The 25,869-nt window shown below is 42.4% G+C and overlaps 1 protein-coding gene across 1 annotated transcript; it reads right to left on the bottom strand.

The window, feature by feature from the left end:
• Window positions 1-809: 809 nt before the first annotated feature.
• LOC149287303 (bisphosphoglycerate mutase-like) lies at window positions 810-2,344 on the bottom strand. The gene is made up of 2 exons (XM_089493077.1): window positions 1,744-2,344; window positions 810-988 (listed from the first exon to the last, which is right to left on the bottom strand). Exons 1-2 carry the CDS (start codon window positions 2,342-2,344, stop codon window positions 810-812), a joined length of 780 nt encoding a protein of 259 aa, XP_089349203.1.
• Window positions 2,345-25,869: the final 23,525 nt, after the last annotated feature.

Raw genomic sequence — 25,869 nt, 5'->3', positions numbered from 1 at the left:
AAAAGCCCAAACCTGTCTGCGGATATAGTATTTGTTCTCTTGCTCCTAACTACTTAGACCCTTGTGCCTGCACCTTATTAAAATACTAAAGTTAGAACAAACAGAGCACTGGCTTCGGATGTGAAATCAGAATTCCGCATTGATGGCGATTTTGTAACACACCTTCAACAAAAACAAAAATTCGGCAAAAAGGAGGAAAAGAGAAAAATAGAAGCAAAAAAAAACACTATACACTAAGGTGCAGACTAGATCATTAATACCCAGAATATTAGGAAGTGCCTTCTACAACATAAACAATACGCAAAATATACATATACAAAATATAGAACTATATACACTACCATTCAAAAGTTTGGGGTCACTTAGATATTTCCTAGTTTTTGAAAGAAAAGCTGATTTTGTCCATTAAAATAACATGAAATACCAGAAATCCACCGCATAGATTGTGAATGTAGTAAATGACTATTATAGCTGGAAACGGCTGATTATTTTTTTTTATGGAATAACGTCATAGACATACAGAGGCCCTTCATCACTCCTGTGTTCCAATGGCACGTTGTGTTCGCTGATCCAAGTTTATGTTTAAGAGGCTAACTGATCTTTAGAAAACACTTTTGCAATTTTGTTACAGAAATATTCCTTTTTTTCGATGAAAACAGCTATATGACCCCAAACGTTTCACAGTAGCATATGTTTGAAAAACAATTAAAACAAAAACAGAAAATAACTATTTACAGGATTTGCTACAAATTACACAAAAAACACTGGAAAATCCCCTCAAGCAAATGCCACGGAAGTAAACAAAGGAACTAATTCTTGGTAGGTTTCACTTTGCCTTGATCCTCCACTTTTTTGATGGCAGCTTGGATCGCCTGCTGATCGCCCAGGAACACGTGAGGCTTAACCGGGTGCAGGTTTTCATCAAGTTCTAGGAGCACAGGAACGCCAGTCGGAAGAGAAATGTTTATTATGTCTGTATCAGAAATACCTGTTGAATTACAGAAGAACAAAGAAGGAAGGGTGTTATTATAAAGCGCTATATATAAAAACCAGGTTAGAATAATTAGTCCAATAGACTCTGTGCAAATATATATTATTAATAATAATCATTTTTATATTTCGTGCTTAAGAGTATCTTTAAGATGTAGAATAACGTATTACACAATTTATTCCCCAGCTGTAATGAAAGTTCCGGTTTATACTTAAAGTGAGATAAAAGGCTATATCCCACAGACGCTCGCAAGAAGCATGGACTTGGCTTTGTAAAGGTCAGCGAGTGGTGATTAAATAACCAGATACTCTTACACATTGAACTTTCCTTCCAAGTCCACTGCGTTACATGCTAAGTGCCAGCAGCCTACTATATTATATATCACATATACATACACATCCCACAGAAAAATATAATAATGAGATACATAGAAATTAATGAAGGCCGTTTTAAAAGGTCAGTTTGATGCAATTTTTGATGGAAAGGCGCGCTTCCCAACGTGTGTTTTTCGCCTTTAAAGTGACATCACCATTCACAAACACACACACACACAAAGTTGTATTCTCCTATAGTATTATGCACACAATCAAAATAATTTGTCAGCACTTGTGGTCTAGTGCTTGTTAGGAATTTGTACATGGTCTGACTCCAAATTGTTTCAAATGATCACCCAAGCTTAGTCACGAGCCACAATAGCTTAGCTTTTTTTTTTTTTTGGAGGGGGTTGTTGGGGGGGGGGGGGGAATGCATACCTTCTAAATGCTTTAACAATGCCCTTGTGCTGTTTCCATGGGCAGATATAAGAACATTTTTGCCTTGTTTAATTTGTGGTGCAATCACATCATTCCAGTAGGGGAGAAGTCTCTCTATGACTTGCTTCAAGCTCTCCGATTTTGGCAGCTTTTCCTCTTGTATATCACAACGAGAGTACCTCCGATCTGTGTGTATTACTTGGTAATAGGGATGGCTCTCGTCTATCGGTGGAGGAGCGACATCGTAGCTTCTCCTCCACATCTTCACTTGTTCTTCACCATGGTTCAACGCCAGGTCTGCTCGGTTGAGACCAATCAGCGCCCCGTAATGCCTCTCGTTCAGTCTCCAAGAACTCTGTACCGGAACCCACTCCTGTCCCAGCTCTTGCAACACCAGCCACGCTGTTTGTATAGAACGACTCAGTACCGAAGTGAAGACCGCATCAAACTCAAAACCCAACGACTTAAGCTGTCTTCCGCACATTTCCGCTTCCTTTATTCCGTCGAGACTCAGCTTCTGATCAACCCAGCTGCAAAAGCGGTTTTCAACAGTCCAGGCACCTTCGCCATGCCTCAACATAACAAGTTTATACTTTGACATTGTGGCTTGGGGCTCCCTTTCTGGGCAAGGACCTAGTCGGTTTTACCTAGGAGAAATAAAAAAAAATAAAAAATTAATATAATTTTAGGAGTCTTTAGTAACACCGCCACCTGAAAACCATAATTCAGGATGTGACACACGAATGTAAATGACCAGTTTCACATATACTTTTGTTCTAAAAACAAGTTTATTTGTAACCACAGTCTCCAAGACAACAGGTTAAAAATATACTAGTTTACAGATGTGCAGCAAGCCACGATGAAGGAAGTTTTGCGGTTAAAGTGGACCACTGAAACTTTGTAATAAAACCAATGTTGCAACGTACCCTGAAATAAGCGTATAATCTCTCAGACGTGCGATACACATTTTGGCTGGTTCTAAGTCTATTGAATCGCCAGAGCAGAATTTCTTAAAGGATAAGAGGTCACCCAAAATTTGGTTGCCACTCAGTGATGTCTACGCTTCTTCAATTTGAACTTGAAAACTGGCTGCTCATATATCCTGCGGTGTTGAATGGGTGTAATCAGATCAAAAAAAGGTATATGTTCAAGGATGGTGCCCACCACTTGGTATTAGCGACAGCTTCTGAAGGTGGTGGAGGTATGAGCTGAGCTGGCTGAGGGATAGCGTGTGCGCATGCATGTATACTTATATACAACACCGTGGTGTTTCATAGCTAGACCTGTTCCTTCAGAATAAAAGCCCTGGATACTTACTGTCCGTTTATCAAAGTTAAAATAAATAAAAATTAAGACAAAGAACAAATTTTAAAGGCATTACAGAAATTGAATCAATGTTTTGGGGGGGTGGGTGCATTCTTAAGTGAAGCATAAAAGAGGAATTAGCGATTTTAAAGAAGTTTTAATGGAACAGATTAGTGTCCATATAGAATAATCAATGAAGAACGTGTATCAAAGTACTTTAACACGCATTCTTCAACCTGTTGGGAATTAAAAAAGGTACTTATCTGAAGGAAAAGCTGCAGCTCCAGAGCTGCAGTTCTCCCTTCATAGTCTACTTTACCTGTAGCTACTTCAGGCAGCCAGCGAGTGAGAGTAAAGCACTCACACTGAAATCAGGACATGTATGTGGTGGTCTCGTTCGCCCCCTGGAGCTTGCTGTCAGGGAGTACAGCACGAGGGCATTTTGGCAAGCAGGAGTCGAGTTTTTGGCTTAGAAAGCAGCAAGCTTATATTGGGGGGATTCTACAGAGCCCCTCTGTACAGGGGGACAAAATGAATAGTAAGGGGGACATTCAGCTATCATATTCACGAAAGGGCCCCTTGAATATTTCCGCGTGTTTTCGGATGTCTCTGGACAGCTGATTTTACGTTAAGCTAAACCCTTATAAACAAATATCTGCAAATCTATCCTTCATGCGTCCCGAGTGCTTTTCCTGCGAACATAAATGATAAGAATTCTTACAAATATTTAGAAAAGTCTTGTGGCTTATATCCCGGGGCTCTTCCCCCCCACCAGGGTTCTCCTTAATACTCGTCTTGCTCTGATATACACCAGGCTGGAGCCTGTAGCCTCGTGTTCTGAATCGCAGACTCATGATTGTCTTTAAAGATAGAGATATCTACAACCAAAAGGCGCGTGCGACACAACGACTCGCTCCGGGGCGAAAATTCACAATCTCTTCCAAACAGAAGATCAGATAAAAACGCTGCCGCTTCACGTTGGGAGGTTCGGAAACTAAAAAAAAATCCACGAGAATGAAGAATATAGCTTTTCAGTGAAATGTACCGAAGAGGACACAACTCCAGCGGTCTCAAGAGCGGCAGACAGGCAACCGTGTTTGGGTACCTCCTCCTTCAGCTCCATCCAGGTGTTGCATTAAACACCTGGACACCAAATGTATAGAGGAGAAGATGCTAAAGCATTTCGGTGTCACCGTATATATTACAAATAACCGGGGCGGCACGAGTCAACATTATATCAGATCTATTTTTCAGAGAAATGGTTTCAATTGAGTCTATTGGTTTGGCAAACTGCGAGCTTGATGGGAAAATCTGTGACCTCGGATACCCTGAAAAAACCATATCTGATTCTAGGTCTCGTTCTATGAATAATCCGGTCCGATGAAAAGTTATTATAATATATTTAAAATATTAAATTTTAAGTCTTGGGTAGATGCTTAATTCTTAAAGTTTATTTCATTGGTTGCTATGGGGTTAAGACTACTTTTCACATTTACAATATTGGATTTATTATTATTATTATTATTATTAGCCCCGTTCAAAAATTATGTACATTTTCAAAACGTGTGAACGCTAAGAATAACATATTGTTGTTTCCATGTTGGTTGGAGTATGAGAGAAAAAAAAAAAATCAAGAGTATTTGGAGGTGCCATACATACATATGGAGATTGTATATATATATATATATATATATATATATATATATACACACACACACAGAAGGTAATTCCATATCATACATATCATTGTGGCAGTTTTAGGCACTGTACCGTTATAAATCCCCCTCAATTGATCCAGTTCTCCAAAGCTGGGATAAATAATAGATAATTACATTAAACCTGGGGTAATAAAACCAAACCACAAAAATCCTGATTCCGCCTTTGCATGAATTCTGTAATGCAGATACATACATAAACATACATATAAACACACATACACACCCACACATATAAACATACATATCCGCACACACATTATATATATATATATATATATATATATATATATATATATATATTCTATAAACATACATATACACACGCGCACACACACACGTATATATTATATAAACATACATATACACACACGCGTGTAACATGCACACATGTATCTCTTATTTCACAGCCTGGAAACAAATAAAGGTCTCAGTGACTCGCGCCGCTTTTTACTGAGATGATTCTGTAAACAGGAAAATCGCAGACTAAAATTTCCTGTAACAGCTCAGACAAACACACAGATGCCAATGCGAGGAAGTAGCTTCTGAACAGCGCACAGCGGCAAACGAAATGGAAACTTACAGCGGCTGGCCCGGTTAGATTGCGAGCTCTAGGGCCAAGGGCTCCTTAAATTGTTTACAAACAGAACGGAATAATATACATGTCTGCTAAAAACACACACGGCTCGATGAATGGTTTCATTGTACAGTCCTGCTAAGCATTGTGTGCAGTAATACAGCAGCATAAACATTGCAATCAACCAATCATAAGAATGCATGGATAGTTATGAGTTTGGTGTGGAGGAATAAGGGAAGCACCTAAGGATGCAGTACATGCACATTGCTGATGAGCAATTCGGGCACTTGCACTGCAAGCAGGGTGGATGTATGCTGTTGTCTGGGCTCTGCAGAGCAGGGGGGGCGTTGTTAGGATGCTCTGCACTGCATGTAAAGTGTTGGCTGTGCTCTGCACAGCAGCCCTTGTTGCCCTGCAAGCTTGTGTTTAAATGCTGCTATGTGCAGGTCTGTGTGTGTGTTGTGCAGGCTGTGTTTACCTGCAGAGCCTGTTGTGCTGCAGATCCAGCTGGCCTGAGCTGTGTATGGCTGTTAGTGCCTCCAGGTCTTGCTGTGCTGCAGAGCCCTGTGCGCCGGGTCTGCTCTGCCGTGCTGCAGATCCCCCCTCTTTCTGTTTTAGGCTGCAGCAGTCAGACTCCCTTTTCCTCTCGCAGTCCTCATTAGTCCCGCCTACTTGTAAGCATTGATTGGCAGTCGTTATAGCAAATTGCGAGCGAGAAGCGTAGATGAGCCAATCACAAGGCTGCTGTGTTGCTGATCTGTGTAGCTGCGGCTCTGTCTGCTCCTTGGCGCTCTTTGCAGACAGTTTCAGTTTGAGGAGACTCAGGAGAGTCTCTGCTGATGTTACGAGTGACAGACTCTCTGCGAATATGAGTTTATTGGCCTCATTAATATTTGTGAAATATTATTTATATAGCAACATTTTCTGACAAACCTTGCAAAAAAAAAAAATATTCAGGGCCTCCCACAGATTTGGGCTCCAGATTTGCCTCTTGTGTATTGCTATAGGGTTACAAATGTGCCCCTGTGTGGAGAATTTATGAGCAAATGAAGTATGACGAATCAGTACTTGACACAAGCCTCGGTATAAATAATATGGCGTCCAGCAAAAGCAATAAGACTTGTTTCTCAAATTAAGTCTGCAAATGCAATGGGACTGTTGCAGAAATGTAGAATTTGATACGGTTCAGCCTATTTCGTCTGCATGTTTATAATGGTTTTGGTTACTGGTGTTCAGGAACAATGAGAAGGTCTGTGGGACCTGTCGGAAATTATGTTCAGTGTGGCTAGTGATAAAAGATGGGTGTTGGTCCAAAACAGATGACAGAATCTCAAGTACAAGTACCTGTATTCCTTAGAGTCATTTATCATTGATCAGATGACAATTTATTAGCGTAAAGGCTGTTAAAAATAGCTAAAATATTGTACAATAAAAAATCTGTAACGAAACATGCACACTATTAATACAAAATAAATCATTTTATATGTTTATTACATACCGGATTAGTGATCAGATTGCAAGAGACAAGTTTGGGCCACTGACATTGATCGGTGAATATCTGATCAATAATCGGTGACCTAAAATATCACTAATCAGTGATCAGATCAGTAATGTGTTATGTAAAAAAAATATTTATTTTATATTAATAGCACCTTAAGCATTTAATTGTTTAGTTAACTTTGGTAGAGATCAATGGTGAAGGGAAAGTAGGGAGAACAGGTCAATAATCTTTACCTATAAATTCTACATACATGGATTCACTTTAACCAAAGAAGACATGTATAGGTTGAACTTTATAATACTAAATGTGGATCAATTACCAGATATATAAGCAGGGGTTTAGAACAGATCTCTTAGTGATGAGTGCTCAAACAACAGTCGAAAACATCTTGTGTTCCAAAAAAATTTCACAGTAGTGTGGGCTGGCAGGAGGAAGTGTCTCGATTAGTTCAACCAGGGCCATGGGTCAACAGGAATCTGTGGGCTGCAGTGGAACATAATCATTTGTGGTCAAGAAGACAGTTCATAAACATTAACAAAGCCTTTGGGTTCAGGAGAGGACATAAACAGAACAAAAATCAATGGAGTGGGAGCAGAACTCATTTCGAGTTTGTGAACAGGGGAGGTCAATAGCCTAACAAAAAATCTCAGGGCCACCCTGCAAGTTGTGTAGAGATACCCCTCAGCATGTATACATCTAGACTTGACTTGATCTAAATGTCTGTGGGACTATAGCGTGGGGAATATTATTAAACATGAAATTAGAACTAATTTATGTGCACTTATATTATGGAGCAAATAAAAAAAATCTCAGAATATGGGCCCATGATACAGTAATAAACACCCTGAGTATTTTTCAGAATAAACTATTCTAGACATCACAAACAGCAGACTAAGGCCAATTTAAAATGACCCTCTTTTGCAGCACGAAGTCTTGGGGCCCCTTACACCTGGGGACTGCAGGGCCTAATACAGGGTGACTGTGCTAGTAGGGCCATGGAGTCAAAGAAAGTATGGTGGTTATCACAAAGAATGTTATTCACAAATAATTGCCCATAAAAAATTATAGCCCTTAATATGCCCTTTAATGCATATAATGGCTGTGTGGACCCTTTACATTGTTATGTTGGCCGTTTTGCAAATACAGGTAGGGAATATGCAGAATCAGCCGAATACATCTCTATGCATGTTATATACTCACCTTCAGTCAGCTCTTACACTGGCTGTAGGAACACTGCAGGCATGCATATGTGCCAAGTACTTGTTTTCCTGAACACTCATTTTTGGGCACTGTCCTGGGTAGTAGGGTTGTCACCCGTTCCTGTTTGACTGGGACAATCCCAGAATAAAGAGCTGCATTGAAAACATGGTAAAGCTTCAGGCAGGGTAAGTGAAGTGTGTGTCTGGGTATATGTGTGAGTGGTGTGTGTTAGTATGAATGTTTGTGTGTGTTAATGTAAGTTGGTGTGTGTGAGTGGATGTTTGAGTGTCCATATGTGTATTAGTATGAGTATCTGAGCATGTGTGTGAGTGAGTGTGTTAGTGTGAGTGTCTGTGTGTAGGTGATTGTCTTAGTGTTTGGGTGTTAGTATGAGTGTGTGTGTCTTTATTCTCTATTCTTTCTTCCCATATTTCTTCTTTTCTCTCATCCCATCCCTCTCCTCTTTCCCTTCTCTTAGCTACTCTCCTTTCCTCTTCTTCCGCTTCTATTCTTTCTTGTTATTTTCTCTTACATTTCCTCCAGTTTCTTCTCTCTCTTTGACCTATCTGTGACGGCCCCGGGTCAAGCGGTGCCATCTGTAGTAGTTATTATGATCATCTGGGGTAATCAGTGGTTGTTATTTTTAGATATGTGTGATTGTTGCTTGTGCCTTTGTCCTCCCTTACGTGTTGCCCCTGTCCATGTTCCACATGTCCTGCCCACGGACTTTAACCCTTCGTATCCCGGAAGCCATGGACCACACCAGTGCACCCCTTTCCCACTATTAACCCACAGGTGATGGGGTACAGATTAGGAACGATTTGGAGAAGGAGCCTCCCGTGGATTCCCGGTTGCTGGGGCTTCCAGGAGAGCGGAGGTCGACCAACGGAGTTGCCGAACACGCGCCGGCTATCTTGCGGTCCGTCCCGGGGAAACTTTGAACTGTTGTCGCTCGGGGTCCCTTCGGCCGATTGCGTTGCTTTTTGGGAACCTCAGGACCACCGCTCCTTCAGGATCACCCCCAAAACAGACTGGCTGGGCAGGGCAGGGATATGGGGATGTGATTTATGGTCTTTTTCTCACCTAACCTGTATATAAGCCTGTGAGTTTCCCCAATAAAGTGTTCTTTCCCTGGACATTAGTCTCATCTAATGCTTCAAGGACCCGCTATATCACCTATTGTCCTTCTCAGGACAGTCTCTGCACTGCCTGTAGCTGCGCCTCAGGGAGCTCCGGGCCAGTACCTGAATGCTGCCTCGCTAGTATTGTCTAGCGCTCGCAGCGCTTTTAACCCTTTCGGCCCCGGCATGAAGTATCGCAGGACTGACGGGCATACTTTGGTGGCAAGTGGTGGGACGCTTCCTTTCTACCGGGATTGACAGACAGGAAGGCAGACTTCGGTCGCCTTGATGAGGACATGGATGTGACATCAGAATTCCAGGGGCTGCTGCAGGTCATCCTCTATCCTCCTGCTACACCTGAGGCAACAGGTTAGAGGGTCACTTTGGCAGGTGGCCCTCCAGGAGGCTGTTATACGCTGGGGTCAGTGTTTTCCAAGCTTCAAACAACGGATTAGAGACCATCGGGAACTACAGATGTTATTCCTGGGACAGCAACCCCAGGAGCAATGGGTATCTGAATTGGACAAGCTGGTCCAGCAGGAGGTAGAGCTGGAAAATCTGTATTTGGCTCTGCAGTGCATACAGAGCAAGCATATTGGGGAACTACAAAAGAATGTTCTCTAGAGGGCTATGACTTTGGTGGCCCAGGATTATTAGGGGATAGTCTTCAGGAGGATCCGGACTTCGGGAGTAAGATGGATTGAGGACATCCAGGATTTCAGGGAGTTGGACCTCCCAGATGCACTCGGACTGAGAGGTGGTTTAGACTTTTTAATTACACGGGAGTGGGAACTGGAGAAGGCATATAAAAAAACTGTTCGACCGTGTTCAACAGAATGCCCCAGTGTCCATGGATTTTGTGGATGTTATGGAGTGGTCATCTGAGGATGTTGGCCCAGGTAAGGTGGATGGGACTGCGGTCTCCACGCCTGAGTCACAAGGATACTGGGCAGCTAACCTAGATCCGATACCAGAGCTATGTGACTTTACACCGTAATCGGATGCAGAGATTGTGGATTTGATTGATTTTACATCTGAGGATGTTGGTCTGAGAGGGCTTGCAATTGGCTTCCCTTCCCAGGGAAAGGAAGAACATTTTCTGGGTGTAGGTGATGGGACTGCGGTCTCCACTAGCACCCACCCACCAGAAGAGCTGCCAATGGGGCAGAGTGACGCTGGCCCCTGCTTGCTGCCTCCCTGTTTCCTGAGCCAGATCACAGCAACCTTGTAAGGTCCAGTCAGGCAGCCCCAGAGACTGTGGAAGTGGATAGGACTGCGGTCTCCACACCTGGGTCCTCAGAAAGCTGGGCAGTCTGCCCAGATCTCCAACCCCCAGCTAAAGCGCTGACAACAGGGCAGAGCGCTGCTGGCCTCTGCCCCACATCTGCATCAGCTACTGAGGTCCAGGGATATGTGGCAGCCGACCTATCTCCCCAGCGGCAGCAGGAGCACCAGGGGGTGATGCAGGCGGCATCACTCCCCAGCGGCTGAGTGAGTGCCTGGGAGATGGCGCAGCCGACCCATCTCCCCAGCGGCAGCAGGAGCATCTGGGAGGGGATGCAAGCGTCATCAATCCCCAGCGGCTAAGTGAGTCCCCAGGAGATGGCGCAGCTGGCCAGTCTCCCCAGTGGCAGATCACAAGTCTGGGAGCAGAGGAACCGGCCCTCCCCAGTGGCAGATCCCAATTGCGGGAGCTAAGTATATTTCCCTCCCCAGCGGCTGGGAGACGGAGCAGCCGGCCTATCTCCCCAGTGGCATCAGGAGCACCCCTGCATTGTAATCTTGTGTGGCCCTCTCGGTCATGAAAACCTATTTCATGAAACTTCCGGTGAACACTTATTGTGTTGATGTTGCTTCCAGAGGCAATTTGTAACTCAGTAGTGAGTGTTGTAACCAAGGATTGGTTTTAAGGATAAGCTTCAGTCCTAGATCCCTGTCTGAGTTGTTGCTCCTAGACATGTCTGTTTCACAATAACAGCACTTACAATATACCAGGGAAGCTTGAGCAGGCCAAAATTTGATGAGCTGGCTTGTTGGAAAGGTGGCATCTAAGGACAATGCTACTTTTAAGGTAACCAAGCGGTGCAATTCAATCTGTTTCACTGCCAATGTTTGTCTGCTTAGTGTTCATGACTGTGTGCGTAGTGTTACTGAAATAACAAAATCCACTAAATGTCCAAACACTTGTTAAGTTTCTAATTGTTGTTGATTGGTTGGGGAGGACATCTTTCCTAACATTTGAAATAGCCAATGAAGGAATCTTTTCATAAAGGGATTGTTCCTCATCGAGAGGGAAACATGAGAAGTATGGAAAGCCTTTGTAAGATTGATGTGATGTACAAAGGAGAGAACATAAGGACGGGAAGCTTATTAAATATATTATGAACATTTATGCCACACATCTTGGCTAAAGCTAAAAATGTAAACTAAATATCACCAATAAATGCACTGTTCCTGTTTAGAAACACATTGCAATTTCATGATCAGTGCCACATTTTCATAAACATTTTATTATATAGCATTTATAGTCATCTCCTAGTAGGGAAATCTGCATTAAGAGAGAATTTTGGGTGTAGTCTAGGCAGATTTGGGAGACCATGTTACGTTTTCTTTAAGATAACCCTTACGAAAAATTACTGCAGTTTTTCTGAAGTAATACTGCAGTTTTTTGGATATGAAAAAACTGCAATACTGCACTTTTACTGCAGTATTACTGCACATTTACTGCAGTTTTACTGCATTTGTACTTCACTGTACTGCAGTTTTACTGCACATTTACTGCACTTTTTTTTTTATATTGCAAACCTACAGTTGTACTTGCAGCTTTATTGCATTTGTACTTCCGTACAAAAATAACTGCAGTAAAACTGCAGTACAGTGAAGTACAAATGCAGTAAAACTGCAGTAAATGTGCAGTAAAAGTGCAGTATTGCAGTTTTTTCATGTCCAAAAAACTGCAGTATTACTTCAGAAAAACTGCAGTAATTTTTTTGTAAGGGAAGGGTACGGTTTTGGCAGGTGGGCAATTATTACATGTTTGGACCAAGTTAATGTGGGAGTAATAATTTGCTAAATAGGCAGACTGGGCAAAATGACCAGAATCTTTGGTCTAATATGTGAAGATTTACAGATAATGAATAAAATGACTATATGCAAGAAAAAAATGTTTGAGGTTCAGGTAGAGTATATAGGATTCAGCTTTGTCAAACAGAGGTTCCAGGTTTCCCTAGGAAGATTTATCCCCTTATTTTCTGTATGATCATGCAGTTCTTATCCAAATTCCCACCATTTTTTTGTGTTCACCAGTTTTCTTCTCTTTATCGTGACAAGAGTTTATTCGTGTTCTGGGCTCCTAAACAGAGCTTGGATTTGCTGTATGATCATGCAGTTCTTATCCAAATTCCCACCATTTGCTTGTGTTCACCGGATTTCTTCTCTTTATCGTGACAGTATTTTGTTTTTTGTATACATTGTACAGCCAACACACTGTATTTGCAGCATGCTCACACTGTTTGGTAGGCCTCATATTATACATTTGTATTATTTGAGCCTGAGACTAGCATTTTTTCTTTTCCCTGTTTGCACATATTTGAGGTTGTTGGCTCCTCATCAGTCTGGTTGCAGCTTGCTGTCCAGGGGTTAATTGGGAAGAGGTTTAATTGCACCTCCCCCAACACATTAATAAGGTTTTGGTAGCAGTATAAACTGCTTTGTGTGCCCACTATGCAGGAGGTGAGAGTAGGTTCTCACCCTATTGAGAGTGTGCCTTGACGTGGCGGGTGAGCTTAATTATGCCAATTCATATAACCAAAACCTCTCATTTATATTATGTTTATATATTTGTTGCCAACTTTATTAGGGTGAGAAGCGCAGATAGTATTTTGTTTTTTGTATACACGTTTATGTGCTTGCAGATATGTACATAATGTATGTGATAAGGGACGTGTTGAACTATGCCGGCATTCTTGCAGTAACGTTCCCACACTGTTTGCCTTAATCATGCCTTTCATTCAGTGAAGTTCCATCAGTTATACATGCTTTCTCTCCAAGCGGCTACTAGCAACTGTCCATGCCGGTGGCAACTTAGCATGTCATCAAGCCTAGAATGTTTCGCCCAGATAAAAACATTGTACAATAAGATGAATGGAAAACATAGCGATGGCTGTGAGAGGCTGCTTCCATCACCCAGTTGCAGTCTTAGCAGTTAGGTCCATCCTTTGCTCCATTATTACTTCATTCTTACATTTTTGTAAAAAAAATAATTTATTTGCTATGAAATAAATTTACATCAAAATGCCCATATGGTAGTTGTAAAGCAGAATAACAAATGATTTACATTTTACTATTTCCAATGCATCAGCACTGGAACCTTTTGAAATGAAGCATTTCCATAGTTTGGATAAGTGGGTCAAAAGAGTCCAGAGTACTGTCAAAATACATCTTTCAGCCCATATAACTCTCTACTTTCAGTGACTGTTTTGATTGGAATTGTGAAGTTAAATGTCTCAAGATAATACGTTTTATAGAAAATAGATTTTATGCCAAAAGTTTTTAAAAAAATCTAATTATTCTTTTAAAGAACATTGATCATCAGACGGTTCTCGTTACTAGAGCCAGATAGTACGTCATATATGTATTGTCCAACAGCGTGTGACTTTTCTACTTTCCGCAAAACTTCCAGTGGGAACACACAAGCTGACAGGGCCGCACACACCCTATCTGCTCCTCCAGCTGCATGCTGCCATCGGCTGGATCGTAAGCATAAAAATGAAGCATGTGGTGGGGCATATCCAGCTGTCGGCCATACTTAACATCATCACATGGCCGCTGGCCATCAGGTATGATGGTAATGCAAAGTAGGTCACAAGAATATGCGTGAAAAAAATTAAATGATTTAGAAAAATGGATGAGAAGGAATAGTTCTTTTACAACTGGGTTTACAACTGAAAAAACACACACGGTAGTATAAAGTATGTATGTTCATGTTTACCATTTCTTAATGTTTTTAATATCACATTTTTACTATCATTACCCGCCTTGTGCTGCCAGATGAGGAGTAACCGCTGGTGTCCCAACTGGTCAACGATTAAGCATGAATCTATGGTGGATATCTCCTCTATGTACACTACACTGACCATAGGATATATCAATAAATAATCTGTTTTTGCAGACCTGATCTTTTCTGTGTGTTTCCGTGGGTAAGGAGTTTAGCCCACCTCCTAAGTGTTGCTGATTACATACGTATTATAATGAGCTCTGAAAAATGTTCATTATTGCCACATAGGCTGTTTTCTCGACAGGAACAATGTTTACATTATTTGTCTGCAAAGTTCCTGTGTGACTAATTTGGTTGGAAACTGTACACATTTCTGGACATCAACATAGTTTTCTTTTCCCAATTAGTCAGAAGGTTTTATTAGTGCCTGTCTCCTGGGCTCCCTCCTTTTTTGAAAAGCACACGTTATTGCTTCCCTACCCTCCCAACCCTTTCTTTGTTTTGTTTCAGGTGATGATTGTAGACTTAGTTATTGTGAGGCACGTGGGTGTGGAGGCTAGTGTGTAGGCTAGTTGCCTTTGGGCAAACAGCTGGGGTCACCAGCCTCGAGGGCTTACCTTGTTGTCACGATCCCGGCCGGAGTACGGTCCGGGGGGACTCACCGCGTCGCGCTCCCGTGCGGAGTGCGTCGCCCGAGTACCCGCGGCGTCACAGCCCCGTCCGGGACGCGTCGCCCGGGTGTTCGTGGCGTCGAGCTCCGGTGCGGAGTGCATCTCCCGAGTACCCCCGAGTGGCGGGTACTCGGTACTTACCCCTCCCGGGACGATCCAGCGGCACAGGGTCCTCTTCCGCGGCGGTTCACAAGAATGAACCGCCTCACAGTGATGGACACCTACGGTGTCACAGGACACGCCCCCCTGTCAATCCTCTACCCCTATGGAGGAGAAACACGTCCATTGGACGTCATCATAGTTGGGGGCGGGATCTGGAAGGGCGGCAGGTTTAAAAGCAGAGCACTGACACCAGTTCAGTGCTCAGTTGTTTTTACAACTAGCTGCTGTATCTACCTGGTGTTTACCTGTCTATGTTGATTCCTGTTACCGACCTTGGCTTGTATTCTGACCACGTTACCCTCTCAGCTCCTGACCCGGCTTGTTTTGACCATTCTCTGCCTGCTGCCTGTTACCGACCTTGGCTTGATTCCTGACCACGTTAACCTCTCAGCTCCTGACCCGGCTTGTTTTGACCATTCTCTGCCTGATACCTGGTACCGACCTCGGCTTGATTCCTGACCTCGTTTACTTCTCTGCTCCTAAACCTGGACTATCTGACTAAGAAGAGACAGGTCCGTTTGTTTCCTGCATCCTGGTTTCCACACCTTTGCAAACGTAACACTTGTGGATGGTATCCCTGGAAAGAGGCTGCTGTACATGGAGTATGGCAGCCTGTAATTTCAACGGGCAAGATCTTAGGTACATCTGGGGCAGTTTCTCCCAAGAATGGTTGGTTATATTTTTGCTTCTGTAATTTTATTAATACACTGCTCAAAATAATAAAGGGAACACTTAAACAACACAATGTAACTCGAAGTCAATCACACATCTGTGAAATCACACTGTCCACTCAGGAAGCAACACTGATGGACAATCAATTTCACATGCTGTTGTGCAAATGGAACAGACAACAGGTGGAAATTATAGGCAATTAGCAAGACACCCCCAATAAAGGAGTGGTTCTGCAGGTGGTGACCACAAACCACTTCTTACTTCCTATGCTTCCTGGCTGATGTTTTGGTCACTTTTGAATGCCGGCGGTGCTTTCACTCTAGTGGTAGCATGAGACGGAGTCTACAACCCACACAAGTGGCTCAGGTAGTGCAGCTCATCCAGGATGGCACATCAATGCGAGCTGTGGCAAGAAGGTTTGCTGTGTCTGTCAGCGTAGTGTCCAGAGCATGGAGGCGCTACCAGGAGACAGGCCAGTACATCAGGAGACATGGAGGAGGCCGTAGGAGGGCAACAACCCAGCAGCAGGACCGCTACCTCCGCCCTGCAAAATGACCTCCAGCAGGCCACAAATGTGCATGTGTCCACTCAAACAGTCAGAAACACTCCATGAGGGTGGTATGAGGGCCCGACGTCCACAGGTGGGGGTTGTGTGTACAGCCCAATACTGTGCAGGACGTTTGGCATTTGCCAGAGAACACCAGGACTGGCATATCCAGACCTCCATGGGTTGATAAATTTAATCTCCATTGAGAATTTTTGTGTGATTTTGTTGTCAGTACATTCAACTATGTAAAGACGGAAGTGTTCCCTTTAATTTTTGGAGCAGTGTATATGTTTACTGTTTTTTCATTGTGTTTAGTAAAAACTTTTTTCTCTGTCTCACTTATGGGCAAGGGAACGCAGTACATGCAGTACCTGCTCATAGAATTTGATGGAATTTTTTGGAAAGACTCAAACCTTAATCTGTCCTTGGGCTAGTCTTAGATTTAGAATAGCCAACTACCACCCTTCTCTTTAGTAGTTCGCCTTCATAAACTCCTTGTGGTTGTATGCTTTCTCAGTTTAAAAGATAGATTTTTTTTCCTGGGAACTATTAAAAAATACTTTAAAGTTTATTTAGAGAAGGCCTAGCAGCTAGAATTTGGAGAAAAAATAACATGGTAATATATATCTCTCTATGGAAGTTTACATATGGTCATACTTGGGAACTTATGGGCTTCGGCTACCCGGAGTCTACCCTTGTGAAACGCAGTCAGGCCTGCCCACTGACATCGCGGGAAACACCCTCATTTAAAGGGAAAGTGGGGCATGTCAGGACCCCTCTCCCGTGACACGGAGGAAACAACGGTACACACGGAGAACCAGAGAAGCAGCGCTTCTCCCAGAGTTTTCCAGGCAAAATCCGGAGAGTTCACAGGTAGGCATATGGGGAATGAGGAATGTTTGATTTAAACAAAAATAAATAGTTTCAAAAGTTACATTAATGTCCTTTTAAGTATGTGTTTATTAAATGCACATGTACATGCATTTTTTGCTTACTTTTCTAGTCTGAGTCATTTCTTTTTCTTTCTCATAAAAAACACAGATACATTGAGCAAATACTTTCCTGCTTGTGAAATGCGGACAGTGAGGTTTTAGCACTGTCTGATGCCATGGGAAGACAAACCTAAGTCTGGAATCAGCATTCTTGTTTGATGAATACTAGCTGACGTGGTATAAATGTCTTTAATTAGAAAGAAAGTTCAGCTCTGATGCTGGCCATGTTAATGACCAGACTGAATGAAAAATTAATTTCCCTTACTGTATATTAACAAGTCCTAGTGTATTTTAAAATGCATGATTTCTTTTTGCCCCCTTGATTTGGCCCAGTGATGGGTTAAACTATGCACAACGAACGTACTACAGTTAAACATTCCGCCATCATTTTTAGATGCCCAGTTCAGGGCACCTGTGTTGGGTGGTGCGGCAAGAGGCAAGGGGGTCAGTTGTCTGACTTAGAGCCACCTTGTCAGAGCATCACAAGGTGGCCATGTGACGGGGCAAGGGGCCATATGCTAGTTATCAGGAATGGGGACAAGGGGCCAATCAGCCATTTGGCTTTACCTGCCCCTTGGACCAGAAGGTGCCAGCCCTCCAATGGCAACAGTACAGACCTCCACTGATATTACAGCTCCCTTGGCTAGTCATGATTGTTCGAAGAGTGCCTTTGTGAACAGGGCTTATCTGATGGTAATGGAAATCTTTCCCTGTATAATGGAATAAGGGAGTTAACTTCTGATACTCCCTTCTTACAGTAGGGCAGAATATGTAAGACCCCCCCTTTCTTGGTTGTGCTAGTCCCACCTTCTTGGACAGGGTTTTTTTCCTTTGCAATCTGTTGGGGGTTTGCCCAAGCGTAAAGGCCATTACCGATGAGGAACTCATTTTTAGGGGTATCAACTTTACCTTTATGATAAGGCCCTTAAAGACTGAAAGCGCTGCTTTGAAACTCTGTTGAATGGGGATGTTCTCATTGAAACGATTTTAAAAAATTTTTAAGCGTATCGAACCTTGAACCTTGCCCGACAATAGATCTTCTTTCGAAAGCGCATCAGTGTAGGGGAGAACCGTCGGTGTATGGGTGGATCCTCAGGTAAAGAATCAGTCCTTCTAACCATTAAACTAGCAATGTCAAAAAACAGAAAATAATATGTCATATTACGGAGTTCGGAAAAGTCTATCCATGCTGCGAATATAATTTAACTAAACGTATTAGTGGTATTCCGTTTGCTGCCAAGAAAACTAGCACACTTGCCACGGGCACTTGGCTGTAATACAACGGATGAGTCAAAAGAGGTCATGCTTATAAATAAATTAACTTTTAAAAGGCCTGTATAATTAATGAGAAGAAAAATGTCATAGTGTCTCATAGAACTGTAAATTATTTCCTTTTCGTCGACAGACTTAGTTTACAAATAAAGAGTTGCTCCTAATTTTTTATTTAATTCTTCTGTTACCCGGTCTCACACTTAATTTCAAATTTAAACCTGTGGAACGTTTAGCCAACTAAAGAACTACAATTCCCATAATCCCCTCAGGGCTGTATGGAGTAAAAAAAGTTTACACCTGGCAACCCACTATGCAGCCATTTCTCTTTAAAGTGGATCATTCCTGTGTCTCAAAACATTATATATATATATATATATTACCCATGCAGATGTATCGGACGAAACACCTCGCTTGACACTTAGTATAGTTACCAGCAGTCCCCTCAAGCTCCATGCATCAGCTCTTTCTGTGCGCATGCGCAGTAAACTCTCCCAATGATTTCAGTGGGAGCGCTTTCTTGCTACTTAAAGCTGCCAATCAGTGGTACGAATCATCAGATCACAGAGCTGCAGCTTCTGTTTAAGGTAAGTGTTTTTTTTTTATCTTGTAGGTTAAATGAATGCATATGAAATTGCTTACAAAGAAAGTTAATATGCTTTCATTGTTAGGGGGTGTGGCAAGGCGCAGGGCCACTCATAGAAGTGGGCGGGGCATGTCCATCTGACCACCATACGCAAACAGTCTCGAGGGGTAACGTGGAAGCTCCAACAGCACAGACCTCTATTGCTTTTTTCATCTCCCTCGGGCAGTCAGGGGAGATCAGAGGATTTCCCCAACCACACCATGTTCCGCAGTGCCTGCCAAGGAGGGACAGTGGGGCAGCTACCTGGGGCAGTCCTGATTTTAGGTCCAGGACTGTTGGGCGGTGTGCATTGTTCAAGTGGCAGTCTGGCACAATGGACTGTCTCTTTAACCTCCTGTTCTCTGGATCTGCATGATTTGTCCTCTCTGTTAAATAATGTCTCCTCATCGTCAGTTTTTGATTAATGTTGATGGGCGGATGAGGGGAAAGGAGATTTACTTCAAGACAGGAAATTGATTAGATAATGCTGATTCTTCCACAGTCTGTCGACTTTATGCAATATTATTAAATCAATTTAGGTATCCTTACAGCTGGAAAGTCTTAAAAAGAGTAATATTCATGCAGTGCTAATTTAACACCAGCTGTCAGTTTGCCAATGGCTGATAGTCAGGAAGCCTAATTAACATGGCCTCGTGCTGGAAAATGACACATCAATCTGCTCATTAGCTACTTAGGGTTGATGGTGATTTTAGAATGAATCAGGTCCTACAATCGCAAATCATTTGTTTTTTTCTCTAAAATTATCATGGGACATGTCCACCATTACATCATTCGCATATAGTTGAGATTTGTGAAATGCTATCTCCAGTTTTTGTAGCTGGGGAAAAAAGTTAATTTCCCCCCAAAATTGAAAAATCCAACAAAGTAGTGACCTTCCCAGCATTAAATGGAGGATATTATGTGTGGCTAATGTGATATATAATATGCATGCAGTTAAAAACACTTCATGTATAAAGCTGGCATAATGCCCCAAGGGGTTGTAGGAGGTACACATCATCTCTAGTACCAGTACCTAATGATCTAGCATGGGAGCAAGGAGATATATGCCCCTTTTGGTACACAAGATCTGATGTCATAGCTTGGTGTCCTTCAACTCCATTACAGACTCGCATGTACCAGCATAGAATAGTGCCAACACAGGTTCAAATATCCCTTCTCTTACTCCAGTCAACCAGAGTCTATATCAGAACACCCCCCCACCCCAGAAATTTAAAGAAAACTGCTGCATTCTGTTATGGGCATACCTGGGAACATTTGGGCTCCAGCTACCCAGAGCCTACCCTTGCAGGACACGGCCAGGTCTACCTGCTAATGTCAGTAGGCAGTCCCGCTTATGACGTGGGTGGTCCTGCACTCGTGATCCAAAGGATTCGGGCATCGAACTGGACAAGCGGCGCTTCTCCCGGGGTCTCCAGGCGAAACCCGGAGAGTTCCCGGGTATGGTTATGGGGCCCACTTCAAGTGTAAAGGTGAATCAAGAAGTGGACCTCCTTGTTCTCTTGTGCCTAGAGGGATACCAACTGTACCCCACTGACAAGGCCAATGACGAGGTTCCCTCATGCAGGTAACATTTTTCTCATCTTTTGGTTCTGGACTGGATTTTTCCTCTGTCATGGAACAAATAGGAGAATGGGCAGACTGGTTCGAGATGACAGAAAGACAACAGTAAGTCAAACAACCAAGGTATGCAGAATACCATCTCTGAACACAGAACATGTCGAACCTTGAAGCAGATGGGTGCCACTCCTTTCAGCTAAGAACAGGAAACTGAGGGTACAATTAACACAGGCGGACCAAAATTGGACAATGGAAGACCGGAAGAGCGTTGTCTGGTCTGATCAGTCTCGATTCCAGCTTTGAGATGGCAGGGTGAGACTTTACCGTAAACAACATGAAAACATGGATCCATCCTGCCTTGTATAAACAGTTCAGTTTGTTGTTGGTGGTGTATTGGTGTGGGGGACATGTTCCTGGCACACTTTGGGCCCCTTAGTAGCAAGTGAACATCGTTTAAACATGACAGCCTACCTGAGTATTGTTGCTGATTTTGTCCATCACTCTTTCACACCCTCATTCTCGTTCGCCCACTCTCTCTCACGCTCTCTAAAAGTCAGAAAGCTGGGGTAGTATCTGGGGTTTTGTGTGCTGGTCTCTACTAAACTAATTTATTGGCTTTTACTAATTCTGATTGTGTATGCATACTTTATGAATCTCTTTCACAAGTAATGAGTTGATCTTATCCAAAAGGCAGAGAAGCAATGCTTGATGCGTAATATAGAAAAAAAAAATATTTTTTTCTAATATATATTATACATTTATGCACAGTATCTTTATTATTATGGTCAATACATTTTACTGTTTAATGTGACTGTATACCAAGGTGCAGAAATCCATTAAGGATTTGCTAGATACTGCAAATACTTCTTGTATTTTAATACCAAAGTGTTTATATGTTAGGGACTCCTGATCAAGACAGAGTGTATTTGTGTATTTTTAGGGCAAGAACTAATTAGAAAGATAGTAATAAAGTAGTCCTGTGACATACAATGGTCTCCTTCTAGTAGGTTGTACAATGTTACCTTTATGTTCTTTGGGCCAAATTGCTAGCAAATGTATGTATAAAAAAATATTTTGTCACGAAACAGCTATTGTGTATACAAAGTGGCAACAATAACGGCTTTTGAGATTTGGTTCAAGGTAATTGTCCGTAAGGAAAACACATCCCGCTTTTGGGACTGTCCTGACCAAATCGGAACTGTTATGTTTAACTACTCCAGTCTGATGATTATAGCCCTCTGGGATCGAAAAAAAATTAACTACCATTAATACGTCAATTACTCGGTTCAACACCCAACAATTAACTTAATTCAGTATTTTTACACTGGGAGTTAAAAGAAAGGCATTAAGATAATGAATCTTTGTTTTATTGGGGCGTAATTAAAAATGAATTAAACAGATATCGAAACACATATAAACACATTTTTATTATTCAAACTGGAGGACTTTCGAGCTATTAACTACTGAAATCTTGCTTTTTGGGACTTCAATTCAGAGTCTTACAAATCAGTGTATATTGTAGCATATGACAAATCTTCAAAAACTTGAAATTCTTTTTTCTTCCGACCTGCAAATGAAAAACAAAAGAAATAATAACTAATAATTAACTTTGGAGGTGGTACATATTGTGCTTCAGGGATGAGGAGAACAATGAAGTAGGAACATATAAACAAAACACCGATTTCTATGGTATTTTCCTCAAGGGATTACCGCAGGATTTATTGCGAAAAGCTCGCAATTTCACACCCTTCAAAAGGGTCGTTGGCTACCATGAAAGCATACGGGAACACCTTATGCTCATTTGCTAATGTCTTAATGCACCCAACAACTCTTACATTATTTGCATCGGGATCGAAAAATCTCGCCTCGTAGCAATACACTTATGATGTAACAGGCTGCACAAAAAGTACCTTTTTTTATTATAGCTGACCGCTTTTGCCCCATCTCTAGAATTCAGTCCCACTCATTGTGCTTGAGCGTATTTTAAGGATATTTCCACATCAGCCCATTTTTCCAGGACATACTGTATAAACATTTCACTTGGTACTGATCAGCCAATAGTATATGGGATGTATAAACCCACGGAAAGTAATCAGTTACTCCGTAAAGAATCCCACATACTGCAAGACGGCATGTTACATGTGCTGGTCCGTGGCATGTTACATGTGTCTTGGAATAAAATTGGCACAGACCTGCCTATAGATTATTCACTATATGTACACCAGGCACCATTTAACCGAGTAAGTAAAAGTTTATCCCCCTATTTTATAGGTCATTTGTTTCTTTATCTGTCTGTCCAGTGGCCACCACATTTTACCTCTAATCAGTTGCAGTCAGCCTGAGATTATGCCAGAAGAAGCATAGACTTTACATAGTGTACTATCATCAATTCAAAATATACCATTGTAGTTTTCTGCTTGTAAGGTGAAATGGATCACACGTCAATTGGGTAGGTTGTTGATCTCTTTCAACAGGGTTCAGGCAGTAATTTGCAACCCACTTCTGTTACACGGCAGGAGAAAAGCAATAGGGGTTTGTATCAAGAGGGATATGTGGTCTTATCGTATCAACCAATAATATTATCAAATCCGGTGATTCATTGATGTTGGGCACTGTCCCAAGCTGCTCCATTCAGTGGCTGATACAATGTCATATAAGCCAGTCCTCAGCCTTTAAAAGACCAATGGAACTGGGAACAGAGTGCTATGGACGCCGTGATGTCTCGGACAGTCCTCCATAGTGTAAATGGGTGGATTTGGGATATATCCTTTGTAACTGGTCCATTTACCAGAGACCCGACGGAGAGCCTAATTACCTACTAGGACAATATGCCTCCATTTTTGCCAAAGAGGGTTCGCTGCCTCCAGTGACCTGCCACCCTAAGTCTAGTGCTGTTTAGCCTAGTACAGAATATACTGCTGGTCTAATCAACAGGAACACGCATTTGACTGCTATGGTGATAAGAGAGCTTTTTTAAAGTTTGCATCAGAATTACGTTTGATACAAAATCCTTCCATGATGTCATTCTTTAGCTAGTGTTTTTGGCTCTTGGTACAAGCTTCCAGAGCTGGCACATAACAACGTCGACAGTAGGGTGCACCAAGACCAAGCATCAACTACCAACGTGTCCTGCCTCCTCAACATGAATCCTCCAATCAGTGCCTGGGCAACTGCTGGAAAAGTAACTAAAGGGAAAAGTAAATGCGGTAAAAAACATCATGGGAAAAAAATCTTGCCTTTCCTTTTAATAGATTGATCTACCCAATACAACACAGACTATTGTGAGGACATGTATGTTGCTCTTTCTGTATTGACTTCTTCTTTCAATGGGTGTGCATGATCAGTGTTTTTACCCTTTTGTTCTTACAATGGCTTTGGGTGTAACTTACCTTTCAAGATCCAAGGGTTGTTGGCGCTGAATCAAATTTTTAATCTGAAAATTATTCTGTAACTTCCTTTAACGAAGGGTTGGGCACTTGATGTCTTGTAAACCAGACAGCGCTAACAAAGGGCTTTAGGGCAGGTTGTCTGGCTTAGTGTTCGGTTGTATAATATATAGCATTTCTATCCTTAAAGTGATACTGCAACCATCTTATGCACTTTTATATGGTCCCTTTTACAAATGCATGGCATGTCTATTAAAAGCCTGGACTCTGCCCCGTCGGCAGAAGCCAGCATCGCCGACATTCGCACAATCGGGCATTCCCTTCCAGTAGGTGTCACTGCAGACACTGACCAGACGTTTACTTAAGGACATAAGGGCCTAAGCAGGGTCACATTGATCCCTCTACTAACTGATCACAATTACCGTATTTGCTCGAATATAAGACGAGGTTTTCCCCAGAGCAAATGCTCTGAAAAATACCCCTCGTCTTATAATCGAGGTTGTCTTCTAATCAGACCTCAAAAAAATGTCTGCTGGGGCCATGCTGCTTACCGGGCTTTGGTCGCGAGCAGCGTCTCTGCTACTAGCAGCAGGAGAACAGGAAGCTAGCAGCGTCCTCACATAACTCTGCCTCCCCCCTCCTTCCTCTGGGGGCGGGGCCAGAGAAGTTGCTCGCACGGCCGGGCCCCTGCAGAAGTCTGCGAGTGGGAGATCTGCAGTTCAGGTAAGGGGGTGGGGGAGGGTTTTTGAGCAAGTATGTGTGATTAATGGAATGAATGAGTATTTAAATGTTTGTGAATGAGTGTGTGTATGATAGCATGGATGTGTAAGGGGGGTGGGGGTGGTAGCATGGCATAGGGAGGCTGTAATCCCACTACTATCATCCCCAGGTTCCAACATGTACTGGCAGCCTTGGCTTGATAGGAGTGTGATTGCTGTTAGCAGTTATATATATATATATATATATTTCCAGAAGTGCATTTTAACCCCCTATATGCCACTCAGCCCCATGATATGCCTTTTAACCCCCTATATGCCAGAGTGGCATATAAGGCATATCATGGGGCAGAGGGGCATATAGAGGGTTAAAAGGCATATCATGGGGCACAGTGGCATATAGGAGGGTATAAGACATTTCTGGAGGCTGAGTGGCATATAGAGGGTTAAAAGGCACATCATGGGGCAGAGTGGCAAATAGGGGGGTATAAGGCATTTCTGGGGGCAGAGTGGCAAGCCTGGCTGCAGATGTGCATAACTGGGGGGGCAGTTTGGCAAATAAAAGGAAATAAAAAATATATTTTTCTCAATCATAGCTTTTATTAAATATGAAAATTAGTTTACATGAATTAATAGTTACTAGTAAAACTTTTTTCCTATAGGGTCGTCTTATATTCGGGCTTTTTGTTTTTTTTCCTAAATTAATATTTAGATTTTGGGGGGTCGCCTTATAATCAGGGTCGTCTTATAATCGAGCAAATACGGTATTACAATTGGCAAATCAGGGACATAGAGCCCTGCTTGCTGATCACAGTGTAGTCAGATCAGGAGAGGGAGAAAAAGAGTTTCTCCCCCCTTCCAAAAAATGGGGGGAAAAATTAAGGGGAAAAAATTAAATCAGTTCGGACCTGAGTGATGTTGTCATGACATCACTGGCATGAAAGATGAATGAGAGGTCCCAAAAGGGATCTTGAGCCACAAAGCACTGGGAACATTGCAAAAACAAAAAAGTGCCTTATCCCCTCCACTATAAGAAAAAAAAAATCACTACCCCCAAACCATAAGTGAATCGTATTAAAAAAATATGTGATAT

This window comes from Sceloporus occidentalis, unplaced genomic scaffold (assembly GCF_023333645.1).
Source record: "Sceloporus occidentalis isolate IW3139 unplaced genomic scaffold, rSceOcc1.0.p SCAF_62, whole genome shotgun sequence".
Taxonomy (NCBI): domain Eukaryota; kingdom Metazoa; phylum Chordata; class Lepidosauria; order Squamata; family Phrynosomatidae; genus Sceloporus; species Sceloporus occidentalis.
The sequence above is the reverse complement of the archived record's forward strand: the minus strand, read 5'-3'. Positions and strand labels throughout refer to the sequence as shown.